General features: G+C 47.9%; 1 protein-coding gene across 4 annotated transcripts in view; it reads left to right on the top strand.

Annotated features, from left to right (window-relative positions):
• Window positions 1-36: 36 nt before the first annotated feature.
• Window positions 37-14,524, top strand: part of med12 (mediator complex subunit 12) — a 28,797-nt gene continuing 14,309 nt past the window's right edge. For all 4 annotated transcript variants that reach the window (XM_062524037.1, XM_062524038.1, XM_062524039.1 and 1 more), the window contains exons 1-25: window positions 37-185; window positions 1,249-1,353; window positions 1,550-1,741; window positions 2,228-2,387; window positions 2,907-3,082; window positions 3,446-3,556; window positions 3,679-3,951; window positions 4,808-4,954; window positions 5,139-5,238; window positions 5,353-5,489; window positions 5,682-5,813; window positions 6,238-6,364; window positions 6,776-7,005; window positions 7,273-7,332; window positions 7,516-7,686; window positions 8,113-8,257; window positions 9,416-9,534; window positions 9,878-10,021; window positions 10,981-11,144; window positions 11,495-11,626; window positions 11,861-12,088; window positions 12,549-12,693; window positions 13,008-13,128; window positions 13,960-14,067; window positions 14,276-14,389. In XM_062524037.1, the coding sequence (XP_062380021.1) occupies window positions 84-185; window positions 1,249-1,353; window positions 1,550-1,741; window positions 2,228-2,387; window positions 2,907-3,082; window positions 3,446-3,556; window positions 3,679-3,951; window positions 4,808-4,954; window positions 5,139-5,238; window positions 5,353-5,489; window positions 5,682-5,813; window positions 6,238-6,364; window positions 6,776-7,005; window positions 7,273-7,332; window positions 7,516-7,686; window positions 8,113-8,257; window positions 9,416-9,534; window positions 9,878-10,021; window positions 10,981-11,144; window positions 11,495-11,626; window positions 11,861-12,088; window positions 12,549-12,693; window positions 13,008-13,128; window positions 13,960-14,067; window positions 14,276-14,389 (3,643 nt within the window). In that variant the 5' untranslated portion in view covers window positions 37-83. The remainder of the gene's footprint in view (window positions 186-1,248; window positions 1,354-1,549; window positions 1,742-2,227; window positions 2,388-2,906; window positions 3,083-3,445; window positions 3,557-3,678; window positions 3,952-4,807; window positions 4,955-5,138; window positions 5,239-5,352; window positions 5,490-5,681; window positions 5,814-6,237; window positions 6,365-6,775; window positions 7,006-7,272; window positions 7,333-7,515; window positions 7,687-8,112; window positions 8,258-9,415; window positions 9,535-9,877; window positions 10,022-10,980; window positions 11,145-11,494; window positions 11,627-11,860; window positions 12,089-12,548; window positions 12,694-13,007; window positions 13,129-13,959; window positions 14,068-14,275; window positions 14,390-14,524) is intronic.

Here is a 14,524-nt window from a genome sequence, read left to right on the forward strand (position 1 = left end):
GATGGGAAGCTTTAACGCCTGCCTGTTTCCGGCTTGCGAATCTCAAGCGGAAAGGAGAGAGGCTTGGTTGTGATGCCGCTGGGATGATGGCTGCGTTTGGGATCCTTAGTTACGAACAACGACCCTTGAAGCGGCCAAGGCTCGGGCCTCCGGACGTCTATCCGCAAGACCCAAAGCAAAAAGAGGTTCGAGATTGCCATATGTTTCTTCGGGGAGTTAAGATTTTCTTTCTAACGCAATACATTTGCAAGCGATTTGTTCCTTTGAAAGCTAGTCGGAGCAAGCGTCCAGGCCTTGTCAGACTCGCTAGCCAGCAAAAACAATGAACTCACAGTTCAGCTAGCCCCCGTCACGAAGAGCAAAGCATCCAGCTAGTTAGCTTGTTAGCTTCCTCCGGGATGCATCATATTGGTTTTCAAACCATAGCTTTTCAAGTTAACAAGTTTTTGTCGTTTATAATATAAACACCCAGACGTCTGGTTGAAGCTCTGAAACCCAAACAACGAAAACAAAGTGTTTTACACTTCGATCGATCTCTCGATAGCCCAGACGCTGAAACAGTTTATGTTTTTGCATTTTGGGGATAGCCGGTTAGCTAGCCGACTTTACCAGATATTTTGCGAGGTGGCATAAATAGTGCGTTTGTTGACAAGTAGTTTGACCGTTAGCTTGCTAACAAGTAGGCTAATATTAACGACCTATGATGGGACATATTTAGCCAAATGAATGACGTTATTGACAGTTGAACTTGAGTGGTAATGCACTAACGTCACAAGATTTATAGCTATTTGCTACCGAATTTACTTAGCTATAACCCAAGTTACCAACTGTACTTGTTTTCCTCTTTGCGAGTTACCGTTAGCATAACAATTCGTAGACAAGCTAACCTAAACCATGGACTAATTATTACTTTCGAAGAGAAATTCCATAAAGAGAAAATCTATGGCTATTGTAGCCTGTTAAGTTAGCTTTTCAGTGAGTCAACACAAATGATCCACTACACAAATATGATAAAATGTTACTATCGATAACTTTCTCGACTGTTGAGGGAATAAAATGTAATTCGTGGGCTCTTAGTCCAATGCTGCACTGTAATAGTGTATGCATAGCACAGACCACTGACCACCCAACAGTCAAGGCACTGCCCAAGTATCCGATGCTGTTTTACCTGGTCTAACCAAAACTAGATAAGTAGTCACTTGTCATCAACACAGCCCAGTTGTGACCTGCGCTTTGTTTTTACTCCAGGATGAATTGACTGCATTGAACGTGAAGCAGGGATTCAATAATCAACCAGCGGTATCAGGAGATGAACATGGCAGTGCAAAGAATGTCAATTTCAACCCCTCTAAGGTATGTTAAATATAAAGAAGCATATACATTTGTCCTTTTTGCATCTTGGTTCCTGTGTACTTGTTTAATTTTGTCTTACTTTGTCTTACTTTGTCTTTTGTAGCCTCTCACTAAATGTTGTTAAATGACACTTGCACTTTGCACTTTGGGTTTCTGCATATACTCAAATACACGAATGCCTCTGTTTTCATTACAGATTAGTTCAAATTTCAGCAGCATCATTGCAGAGAAACTGCGATGCAACACATTCCCAGACACAGGCAGACGGAAGCCACAGGTCAATCAGAAGGATAACTTCTGGCTTGTCACAGCAAGGTCTCAGAGTTCAATCAACAACTGGTTTACAGACCTGGCAGGAACCAAATCACTCACTCTGCTGGCGAAGAAGGTTGGATATTGTCTTGCAATAACATATCCCTACATTCTGGTGTTGCAACAGATTATTATCATTATCGATTCATTTATTTTAGTAACTGAAAAGTCTTGTCATAGAGGAGTAAAGAAACCACAAGAAATAACTCACTGATACATCAACAAGCAAAATAACAAAAAAGCCTAGTCGAGGATTAATTGTTGACAACTATTGTTATTGATTAACCTAATTGTTGTAGCTTTACTTGATTGATAATATTGTGATCAGGTTCTATCATGTGTAATGAATATTTTCTTATTTTCTTTTATGTTCAAACCAATTCATTCTTTCAATTTTTGGGGGAATTATGAAAACTATATATTTATAGTAGAACTGTTAGTTGTTCAATTTAGCGTAAGTGTGAGTCAAACAGCCTAATGTTGTGTACAGATGCTATATTGTAATTTCTTTAAGCTATAGCTGCAGCTCATCCCAGTCAAACTGTTCATTATTTTTACCCAGGTTCCCATCTTCAGTAAAAAAGAAGAAGTTTTTGGCTATTTAGCCAAGTACACAGTGCCAGTGATGCGAGCCGCATGGATGATTAAAATGACGTGTGCGTATCACGCAGCCATCACAGAGACCAAAGTGAAGAAGCGCCATGTGATCGACCCTTGCATCGGTACAAACTCCTCCCATTAGTATACTAAAGGGGCATTCATGCCAAGAACGATAACGATAACTATGAACAAATATTGCTCTCGTTAATATGAATGACGACGTTCACACATAAACTATAATGATAACGACATGAAGGACATCGTTGGGGATCACTTTCAGAGCGATTTTGACAACGATAAAAAGCTAACAGCCCATCAGAACCCATCACATTTTAGCCATGACATTCATCAAAACGAGGAGAGACTTTTTTTATCGTTGGTCAGTGTGAAAGTTTTTATCGCTATGGTTCTAGTTTTTGTTATCGATATTGTTCTTGTTGTGAATGCCGCTTTAATCACAGTCCTGTTTTTCATGTACAGACTATTTCTGACACACTATTTACATAGTCCCTTGAGATGTAGTAGGGAATCGGTTGTGCTTTCTGAAAGGGTACAGTAATGTAGCCCGTGTCATTCAGGTGTTTCAGTTCTCAGTCTCTCTCTCTCTCTCTGTGTCCCCCACCCCCACCCATCATCTGCAGAGTGGACTCAGATAATTACTAAATACCTGTGGGAGCAGCTACAGAAGGTCGCCGAGTTTTACCGGCAGTCCCCCAACCAGTCGTGCGGCTCCCCTCCCCCGGCCCCCCCTGCTGAGGTGGAGACGGCCATGAAGCAGTGGGAGTACAACGAGAAGCTGGCCATGTTTATGTTCCAGGTCAGGCTCCTCCGAAATGCTGCTGTGGTCTTTTTTTGCACAATGTGTAACATGTTGATGATCGTATCAAACATAGTTTGATTGAAGTTCCTGTTATTGGTCACAATGATGATGATTTTGGGGTCTGGAGTGGAAATTAAATTGTGGCAGCCACTGGTAGATTGTTGGTCATATTCATCAGCCTCTCAATATATTAAATTATGACTTTGTCTCTGAAATCTACCAGCCACTATTTTACCAGCATTTGGCTGGTGGCTGCTGTTAATTTCCACTCTGTTTGGGATGTGAGGGGGTGGTTTGCTATCAGCTCAATGGAAGTGCAGTGGAAGATTGGAAGGCTAATTTTGGTGTGTGTGTGTGTAGGATGGCATGCTGGATAGACACGAGTTTCTGACGTGGGTCCTGGAGTGTTTTGAGAAGATCCGACCTGGCGAAGACGAGCTCCTGAAGCTCCTGCTGCCGCTCCTGCTTCAGGTCAGTCAGCTTAGCAACACGCGGCTCACTCCCGGTGAAGGATCAACTCACAGTCGGGCCTCTAATTAGTCCTGTATTTGGCCAAACCAGTGACCAAATCCTCCTCTGTTTACTCCCAACAGTACTCTGGAGAGTTTGTGCAGTCGGCCTACTTGTCCAGGCGGCTGGCGTACTTCTGCACGCGTCGGCTCAACCTGCTGCTGAGCGACGGCAGCATGGGGCCCAGCTCTGGGGGGCATCCCGCCCACGGGATCTCGGCCCAGCCGGGGAACGCTCTGACCCCGACCCCAACGTCCCAGCCCGCCGGGGGCACCCAGCCCCAGACGCCCTTCACAGACTTCTACATCTGCCCCCAGCACAGGCCCGTGGTGTTTGGCCTGAGCTGTATGCTACAGGTGAGGCTTCTTCTTGGGGGCACAGGGCTGTACAGTGCTACATATACCTGAATGTAGCAAGTGCTGCAAAAAAAACAAAACAGAAATCAATCTGTGCTATGGATGATTTACCAGCTTAGCACCAGTGATGCCTTATTTATAATGTTTTCTAGACAGTAGCCTACAGATAGAATAGAATAGAATAGAATAGAATAGAATAGAATATATACATATATAGATGAGGTGTTTGTACCGATAATACAGATTTTGTGGATTGTGCCACAAATTATCAAGATCTGTTGCACCAGTGGTATGAGCAAAAAAGAGAAAACATACAGCCCTGAGTGCAAAGCAGTTATTATTCAGGCACTTGCAAAGAGCACTTTGTCTCCTGCTGTCATTGATAATCTTAGTTAGGCAGGGTTTCAAGTGAGACTTACTTCCTGGAAAGCTAATCTGGTCAGACGGTGACTATAGTGATCAGTAAAGCTAGAGGAAGCACGTGTCGCGTGGTGGTGTCCTATGTCCAGTTTGTCACATTGAGCTTAGTTCCAGGTGCCTCTAGCTGTGTGTATCGAGATTCTGCAAGCAGTCAGTGGCACATGGCAATACATTGCAGTTAAATTGACTACATTATTCAACGCTGTTGTCAGGGAATAGGTTTGCATGCTCACTGACTTTTAAATGGAGGCCCTGAAGGGGGAAGGGGAGTGGGGGGGTTGTCACCATGTGCAGACAGGGGGGGGGGGGGGGGTCACCGTGTGCAGACGACAAAGCTGCAGCGACCGCACAGGAGGTCTTGTCACATGTATGGTCCTGAGACTGCTCTCTGAGTCACTCACTGCTGTGTCCTGTCTGTCCCCCTGCTGCGCTACAGAGCATCGTGCTGTGCTGCCCCAGCGCTCTGGTGTGGCACTACTCTCTGACCGACAGCCGGAACAAGACGGGCTCTCCTCTGGACCTGCTGCACATTGCCCCGTCAAACCTGCCCATGCCTGGGGGCAACACCACCTTCACCCAACAGGTGTGATTGTCAAGAGAGTCAAGAGTCTGTTAGAATGACTGGGGGCATGTTTACCCATGTCTTCATGGTTGAGGACATTTGAGATGAGTGTTCAAACAATAACACGTTTTAGGTACACAGTGTATAAGATGTTTGTTTGTAATTGTGGTTCGGTAACGTATGGTTCCCTCTGTGGGGTTCTCAGGTGCGATCTAAGTTACGTGAGATTGAGGATCAAGTTAAGGAGAGAGGCCAAGCGGTAGAGTTTCGATGGTCGTTTGACAAGTGCCAAGAAACAACAGCAGGTGAGGACATTCAACACTCAAAATCGGTTTGGCCTGAACAAAAGACGCTCTAGATTCCTATGTCAGATTCATATGTCTAAATGGAGGTTCTGTTTCTTTCTCTTACTCCGCCAGGTTTTACGATTGGCCGAGTATTGCACACTCTAGAGGTCCTGGACAACCACAGCTTTGAGAAGTCGGACTTCAGCAACTCGCTGGACTCGCTCTACAACCGCATCTTTGGCTCAGGACAGACCAAAGATGGCCACGAGGTGAGACACGAGGGCAACCGCTCCGTTCTCACGTGTTTCCCTCCTACCATTTATTACGTTTGTAATACGTTTGTTGCTGTTGCTTTTGAGGCATGTCTAGCCTTTGAGGTGGCTGTTGACTAAATAGTTCTTGGGCCTGTGTGACTGACCAGTTCAGTGAGTCTGGTGTCTGTGTGTTGTTTTCGGGAGCAGATGACTCCAGACGATGATGCGGTGGTCACTCTGCTGTGCGAGTGGGCCGGGGTCAGCAAGCGGTCTGGCCGCCACAGGGCCATGGTGGTGGCCAAGCTGCTGGAGAAGCGACAGACGGAGATCGAGGCCGAGGTGAGTCACTGTCACCCCTGCGGTCCTCGCTCGCACTCGCCCGCTCGCCCTCTCACTCATCAGCACCCGTCAGTGGCGTCTCACACGTTTCCTGTCAGGAGTGAGGACACTTTGACAAAGTCACACGGAAAAGGAAAAATCTGACACTCATTTGATTCACTTGAATTGTGTATCCCTCGTCATGCAATTAAAAGTCTGTAGTCTCAGAACACAATCGCGCATATTTTAGATATGCTGTATTGATGTTGAATATGCAATTGAGTTCTCAGACCATTGCAAAGAATTCAACACACTTAATATTTTAATGTAATCAATCGCTCCAGGGTTCAGGAAGCCTAACTGCTGTAATTAGAAGCATTCTAAAGGAATCTCTCTTTGTTTCCTTTTCTTTCTGTCTCTTTCCATCTCTCTCTCTCTGTCTCAGCGGTGTGGTGAGTCGGAGGTGGTGGATGAGAAGGGCTCCGTGTCCTCTGGTTCCCTCTCGGCTGCCACCATGCCCGTCTTCCAGGACGTCCTCCTCCAATTCCTGGACACGCAGGCCCCCATCCTCAGTGAGTCAACTACAGGCTGTCTGCCACAGAGCACCTCAGCACCCCATCTGCCGACCTGTCACAGCACTCCTCTTTCTCTCTCATACTTACTCTCTCTCTCTGTCATACTCTTTCTTTCTCTCTATCTATCTATCTCTATCTCTCTGTCTCTGTCTGTCTCTATCCCTGTCTCTCTCTCTCTCTCTCTCCCTCTCTCTCCCTCTCTGTTCTATAATTAGTCATTTTGACGCTGTGAGAGGCACTGAAGTGGGGTCGCCTTGAAATAAAAAGTTTGAGATGTCATTAGTGCCTTGGCTAAAGTTGAAGGTGCTGGGAAAAAAATGAGCCGGCGTAATTGCCTCTGGATTTTTCTTGTGAGAATGTGACATTTTCACGAAAATTTCACTTTTTTTTTCTCAACTGCCCCGACAGCTGATCCGGGGAATGAGAGCGAGCGCGTGGAGTTCTCCAATCTGGTGCTCCTCTTCTGCGAGCTCATCCGCCACGACGTCTTCTCCCACAACATCTACATGTGCACGCTCATCTCCCGCGGCGACCTGGCCAGTGACTCGCACCTGCCCCGCCCCCGCTCGCCTAGCGACGAGCCGTCGGACGACTCGGAGCGCAAAGAGCAGGACGCCGGAAGCAGCGTCAAAATGGAGGTTTGTGCAAACGTACAGTATCTCAGTTGGACATGCTCACATAAGCAGGGCCGCTAAATATAAGATGAATGCTATAGGTAGGGATGCATTGGCCTTGTGGACTGATATTGGCTATAGGCAATTTGCTTTGACATTTACAGTTATGTTACATCAACTCTGAACAATAGGTAAATTGTTATTTTATGCATCTGTATCAATATTGGCCCAGAATTTCACAATCTGTGCATCCCTACTAATGTGTGTCCCATTTTTCCTTTTCTTTTTTAGGATACTGGCCTTTCTGAATCGATGGAGATAGATCAAAACTCTAGCGCTAATTTTGACGAGGTAGGCAGGATATCTCACTCCCCTCTCTCTGATGAGATATTTCTACCATAAAATAATTCAGAATTCCTATCATAGTGCAATGTAAGAATTTGCAACTTATGTCATGTTTTGTTATTGTTATTGTTATTGTTGTTGTTGTTGTTGTTGTTGATTTCCTGACGCCCCTCCCTGCTGCTGTTGCAGATGTTCTCTCCGCCCATGCACGAGTCCAAGGGGAGCCCCTCTCCGGAGAAGCCGGCGCCGGAGCAGGAGGGCAAGAGCGCGGCCAAGGACAAGGGCCTGGACCCGGCCTTCCCCCAGGTGTACGACCAGCCCCGCCACATCCAGTACGCCACACACTTCCCCATCCCACAGGTGCGTATGTGCGCTCCGTTTGGCTCGAGCAGCTTGTGATGTTGCTATTTATGTGCTGTGTGTGTGTGAGTAGGGAAATGGAGTGTAATTTATGAGGTTCATTGATGTAGAACATTGATCTGAAACACTGGATTCACAAACCCAGATCTGATGATTACCACATGTGGGCTTACTTGTGAGAGCGCTGGTGATAAATCAACTTCATGCTACTTCCTTGCAAGTATTTCCACTGCATTGTACAGAGGCGGGGGATAGAGGCAACGGTGCATTTTGTCAACTGGCTTTTCAGATAGAGATAATTGGTGATTCCGATTTGTTTTTAGTTTGTTTGTTTGATTTAGTCTTTCTCGTGTGTGTGTGTGTGTGTGTGTGTTTGTGTGTATGTATGTGTGTGTGTATCCGTCCGTACGTTTGTCTGTCCCCCAGGAGGAGAGTGCCAGCCATGAGTGCAACCAGCGGCTGGTGGTTCTCTACGGCGTTGGGAAGCAGCGAGACGAGGCGCGGCACGCCATCAAGAAAATCACCAAAGACATCCTGAAAGTGCTCAACCGCAAAAGCACCGCCGAGACGGGTAATGGCCGCCATCACTCTTAACCGCTGGTCTCTCGACGGTGACATTAATGCTCCGCTAATACAGGCTCCCCCCCATCAGTCCATAGGCCTGCTGCTGAGGCACTCGGAGAAGGCTTCTCCATCAAAATTAGAGATTAGAGATTTTGTCAATTGGACAAAATGAGATTTCTGAGTTATTTCACATATCGTGTGGGCTGCATGAGCTTGAGGTTTGCTTCTCAAAGCTTCCACCGCCTCTTCTCCGTACACACATTCTGAATGTGTTTCTCTCCTTCTTGGTGCGCGGAAATATTCGGCTGCTTATATCCGTAGATGTGCCAGGCACGTGGAGCGAGCCCGAACTGCCGTCATACCCCAGCCCAAACCATCCATCTTCCATCAGAAGCCCTTAATGGCCGAACGCCGACACGCTCCCCGCCGACCTTTGCCCCCGCCCCGCATTGAATATTCATACCTCCGGGCCCCATTTCTATGCTAATTGCTGCCTTCGGCTCATTATGTCGGCGCGGCAGCAGTGACCCCTCCCGTGAGGGTCACCCGCCGAGCGGTGGGGCTTAACGACGCTCTAATTGAACAACTTAATATTTCACTTCAGCCGGATTTAGGCATGTCACCGCCGTCCGTTTTTTTTTTTTTTTTTGTCCCGTGGTCGGCCGCGTCACGCTATCGCCCTATGTCGGCTGCTCCTCATCACAGCGCACCCCTCAGCCCCCCCCCCCTCCCACCCCAATAAATCTCCCTCCTTACGGGGGAAGGGGTCAGCACAGACGGGTAGAGTTGAGCTCGTGACGGACGGCGCTCCGAATCGAAAGCCATCCAATTACCCGCTTTACCCATCTCGCCTGTCTGCCGCTGCTGATATGTCACGAGTGTTAACGGCGCAGCCCTCAATCCTGGAGAAAAGGTTGTGGATGTTCGAGCTCGGCAGCCAATCCGTTACACCGCTCCCTTCAGTGCTCCTGAAGCAACAGTGTTGATTGGCTCAATAGTGTGGTGGTTATTTGGAGCCAGTTTTTGCATTCCACACACAAACACACACACACACACACACACACACACACACACACACACACACACAGGTCTGAAGAAAGTGACACAAAGTGCATTGAGCACCAATTGGAAGGTTGAGTGTTTGGTTTCTCTCTGTGTGTCTCAGGAGGCGAGGAAGGTCAAAGGAGGAAGAAGAGTAAGACCGAGGCCTTCCCCACTGCGGAGGACATCTTCTCCAAATTCCAGCACCTCTCCCACTTTGACCAGCACCAGGTCACCTCTCAGGTACGACCTCCAGGCTTCCCGAACAAACCCTTTACATCGCTTTGGACACAAGCATCTGCTAAACGGTCACAGTAGTGGAATCTTAGTCGTTCTTCCAACGATTAATCTGTTCATTGGTGGTGTGGTCTTCTGAACTGTTATATGTCAGTGCTAAATGTAGACCTAATATGGAATGTGTCATATGGAAAGTGGGCATTGGGCATCAAACTGGCTTCCTCTATGGTGCAGGTTTATTATTAATGGCACCAAATATGAGTAAAATTATTGACACAATGATGGTCAAGTGTAAAATGCTTAGATGCATAGTTGCCACATGAATGAGCATGTTTTTTCTTTTTGACAGGTGTCCAGGAATGTTATGGAACAGATCCAAAGCTTTGCCTCCGCTTTGTCCTATCACCTGCCCCTGGTCCAGCACATCCAGTTCATCCTTGACCTCATGGAGTACTCGCTCAACATTAGTGGCCTCATTGACTTTGCCATTCAGGTACGGAGGAGCACCCCCCCCCCCCCACACACACACACACACACACACACACAAGGCTGTGGTGGGGTTTGCTCATGTGTTACTTGACGACCTTGAGGTCAGTCTTGAGGCTCTCATGGGGTTTGCTCATGAAAGAGCCATGTCTTTTAGATTAAAAACAAATGAATGATGAATAGCCATGCATGCTCTCTCAGTCTACCGTCTTAAGTTAGGGATAATGTATTGTCTGCCAGTCATTATTTGAAAATAAGTCCCCATAGGGCAAACAGGACCCTGACGCAAAGCGAGGATTATTATTATGGCCGATTACCAAAATGTAAAAAAATCTTCATACAATGTCTTTTTGAATCATTTTACCACTTCGTCACTTCGAGAAACAAATAGTTCTCCCCACAAATAGGACTTGAAAGAGGTTGCATAGCAACATATTATTTGCCGACTTTCTTTTTAAATGAAGTTCCATTGTGATAAGTGAGCAGACTTCTCGCGGTATGATATGAAAGACGTGAATCAGAAGCACTTGTTGCCCTTGGCAGCAGCTATTCATTCCAATTATGGGATCTCCCAACGTTGGGTAGGCCTGTTCATCTTAATGGAGCTTTCCACAGGATTCTGAAGGGCTGTGTAATAATAGAATATATTTCAATTATTTTAATTCCCCCCTCATATTGTTCTCTCTCTCTTTGTCTCTCTCTCTCTCTGTGTGTGTGTGTGTGTGTGTGTGTGTGTGTGTGTCTCTCTCTCTCTCTGTCTCTCTCTCGTTCTTTCTCTCTCTCTCTCTCTCTCTCTCTCGTTCTTTCTCTCTGTCGTTCTCTTTCGTTCTCTCTCTCTCGTTCTTTCTGTCTTTCTCTTTCGTTCTCTCTCTCTCTCTCTCTCTCTCTCTCTCTCTCTCTCTCTCTCTCTCTCTCTCTCTCTCTCTCTCTCTCTGTCTCTCTCTCGGTCTCTGTCTCTCTCTGTAGCTGCTGAATGAGCTGAGTCTGGTGGAAGCGGAGCTGCTGCTCAAGTCCTCCAGTCTGGTGGGCAGCTACACCACTGGTCTGTGCCTGTGCATCGTGGCCGTGCTGCGGCGCTACCACTCCTGCCTCATCCTCAACCCTGACCAGACCGCGCAGGTCTTCGATGGGTACGTTTAAACAAAGCCGCCCCCCATACACACACACACACGGACACAGACACACACTCTGCGATTGTTGTTTTATGCCTGATCTAGTTTCAATCTTCAGTGTCGCATGGCCACCCTTGCGACTTGTAATAAGACGTGCTTGCCTGTTTAACCACTTGTGCAAGAATAGCTTGTCTGGGGTGGTCCTCCATGTTCGTGGTACTGGGCCCAGAGCATTAAGCGTTCTCCTCATATCTCCCTACGGTTTTTGTTTCATATGCTGTTCTCTTGGATAGTTGCCGTTGCTCCTGGTCGTAGTCTTTGCACTGACCTAGTTTTCTTTTGTGTTGACCGCTTGTTGCCCACCCCAGGCTTCGTATCGTGGTGAAGTCTGGCGTGAACCCAGCGGACTGCTCCTCGGCCGAGCGCTGCATTCTAGCCTACCTGTACGACCTCTACACCTCCTGCAGTCATCTCAAGAGCAAGTTTGGGGAGATCTTCAGGTAAGCCTGAAAAGAAGATCTTTCGAAAATCTCAATTTTCCTCCTTACATAATGGGAGGCTTACAATAATGGTTAACACAAGTTCAATTTAAGAGAGAGAGACGTGGACCAGAAATTTTATTATTATTTAGTCAGCTTGCTCATTTTTTGTTTGTTTCTCTGCCTGTCTTCCTCCCTCCCTCTCTCTCTCTCCCTCTCTCTCTCTCTCCCCGTCTATTTCTTTATCTTTGCCAGTGAGTTCTGCTCCAAAGTGAAGAACTCCATCTACTACAACATCGACCCCTCCGACTCCAACATGCTGTGGGATCAGGCCTTCATGATCGAGGCCATTGCCAACCCCTCGGCCCACAACCTCAACCACTCCATGGTTGGACAGCTGCTCATCGACAGTGCCGCCAACCGCTACAGCTTTGTGTGCAACGTGCTGATGGACGTCTGTGTGGACCACCGCGACCCAGAGAGGCAGGCACTTCCTCATCTCTAATGTCATATTTTTGGGGCCTTTTTTTTGCCTTAATTCATATAGGACAGTGAAGAGTGAGATAGGAAGGATAAGTGGGAGAGAGAGATGGGGTGGGATGGGGAAATAACCGCAGGTTGGATTCGAATTGTTTTAATTCTTTAAACGAGTTATGTTGTTTACATCTTGTCTGAAGCAAAATGATTGTGACAGTGGCGTTTCTCGTGCATTTTGGTCGGTCTTCATAATGTGAACCCGTACTGCAATATGGATGATTTCCCACCAGTCTTTCCTCACCTGCTACTTTCTCTGAGGGCTGTGTGAGGACAGACCGTGCACATTTCCATTAGTGCTGCGAAATTAGCAATTAGCTAAGAAATTAGCCTGATGTGATACTGGCCTTTTTGAGCTCGACCTCGAGTGTTTGCTGACGACGCGGCGTCCCATCCGTCTGTCCTGCAGGGTGAACGACATTGGCATCCTGTGTGCGGAGCTGACCGCCTACTGCAAGAAGCTGAACGCCGAGTGGCTGGGCGTCCTGAAAGCCCTCTGCTGCTCCTCCAACAACGGCAACTGCGGCTTCAACGACCTGCTGTGCAACGTGGATGTGAGTGAGACCCCGACCTAGTGACATTTGAGAGAGAGACGTGGACCAGGGATATTGTTGTTTAGCATTTTTTGTTTGTTTCTCTCCCTGTCACTCTCCATCTCTCTCTCTCTATCTCTCTCTCTCTCTCTCTCTCTCTCTCTCTCCATCTATCCATGATGAGATGGAGAGAGAGAGAGAGAGAGACCCCGACTTAGTGACCCCACTTAAAGGGACATGAAGTGTCCCTTTAAGGCTCTCCACCTGTGTGTGGGATCTATTTGAATGCTCTCTCCGTTGTCCAACAACACTTTTCTACTTTCGATCGCCCACAGGTCAGTGACCTATCCTTCCACGACTCCCTGGCCACTTTCGTCGCCATTCTCATCGCCCGGCAGTGTCTCCTCTTGGAAGACCTCGTCCGCTGTGTGGCCATCCCGTCGCTCTTAAACGCAGGTGAGCAAACACGCACCTGCACCTCTCACCCACCATTCAACCGTGTCCGCGCCCCCACGCCAAACACTCCAGAGATCCCTCTTAAGACTGCACTCGACTCCACAGAGACAAGTAGGCGCCCAAAATAGCTCCTTTAGGTTTCTGTTTTGTTCAGAAGCACTCCACTGACCACATGTCAACTCCACACACACACACACACACACACACACTCCAACCATCCCCTCTCATCTCCTCCCGGCACTACAGCGTGTGGTCGACAGAAGCAAACAGGCCGTCGCCCCTCTGATCTTCCCCTCTTGGCCTCCACTGTTTCCATCTCTGCCAGGGCTGGAGAGTTCCCTGTGTTGGGGGGGCGGGGTGATGACAGCCGCCAGGGGCCCCCTCAGGTGCACAAGGATCCTTTCAGGGCCTCCAGGGAGACAAACAGGGCCCCTCCTCAACCCCTCAGCCCTGTGCCACATTCTCCCACTAATGATGATATTTCACAGCCACAGCATGAAAAGCTGCTGCGCCACCCCACTCAGAAGGAGCTCTCCCTCCTCCACCCCCCCCCCTCCCTCCCTCCTGCCCACCCTCCCCTGTCACACATTCCCGTGACTCCGCGGAGCTTTGGAGATCTACCGACACACTATTAATATTCTGTTCGCATTATGATGTGCCTCCCTGAGTGCAAATCTGTGGCAGCGGGAGTCTGTTTAAACCAGTTTGCCCTGGAGCCTAGGGTAGCGTCTGTCTAAATATCTTGCTTTATTGAGTGTGAAGTTTGTGCAGTGATTATTTGTGTGTGTGTGTGTGTGTGTGTGTGTGTGTGTGTGTGTGTCTGTGTCTTAGCTTGCAGTGAACAGGACTCAGAACCGGGCGCTCGGCTCACCTGCAGGATTCTGCTGCATCTGTTCAGAACTCCTCTCCGCAACCCCTGCCCACAAGATGGCAAGTCAGGTAAACTGTGTGTGTGTGTGAGCAGGTGCGTGCATGAGTACGTGTGTGTGTGTGTGTGTGTGTGTGTCTGTGTGTACACAATCCCCATAATCATATTTCTCGAGCTTGACTGATTTAATGATCATAATATGGGGCAAGGCGTTTATGTGCTAGTTAAAATGACCCATTATGCCTTTAATGACGCCGCGTATGGCTCTCCTCCTCCCAGACAAGTCCTCTGTTGGGATCCGCTCGTCGTGTGATCGCCACCTCCTCGCCGCGTCCCAGAACAGCATTGTGGTCGGAGCGGTCTTTGCTGTGCTGAAGGCCGTCTTCATGCTGGGTAAGGCCCCTCTGCTGTTGTCCCCACAGTCTGCTGGACGTTTATGAACGGCTACTGACCCATTATCTTTAGTGGCTGTTAAAAGTAGATATGCATTGAAAATTACTGCCTTGAATGGTTGGATTTCCATACAAG

The sequence above is a fragment of the Sardina pilchardus genome, chromosome 21 (assembly GCF_963854185.1).
Source record: "Sardina pilchardus chromosome 21, fSarPil1.1, whole genome shotgun sequence".
In the NCBI taxonomy this organism is placed as follows: domain Eukaryota; kingdom Metazoa; phylum Chordata; class Actinopteri; order Clupeiformes; family Clupeidae; genus Sardina; species Sardina pilchardus.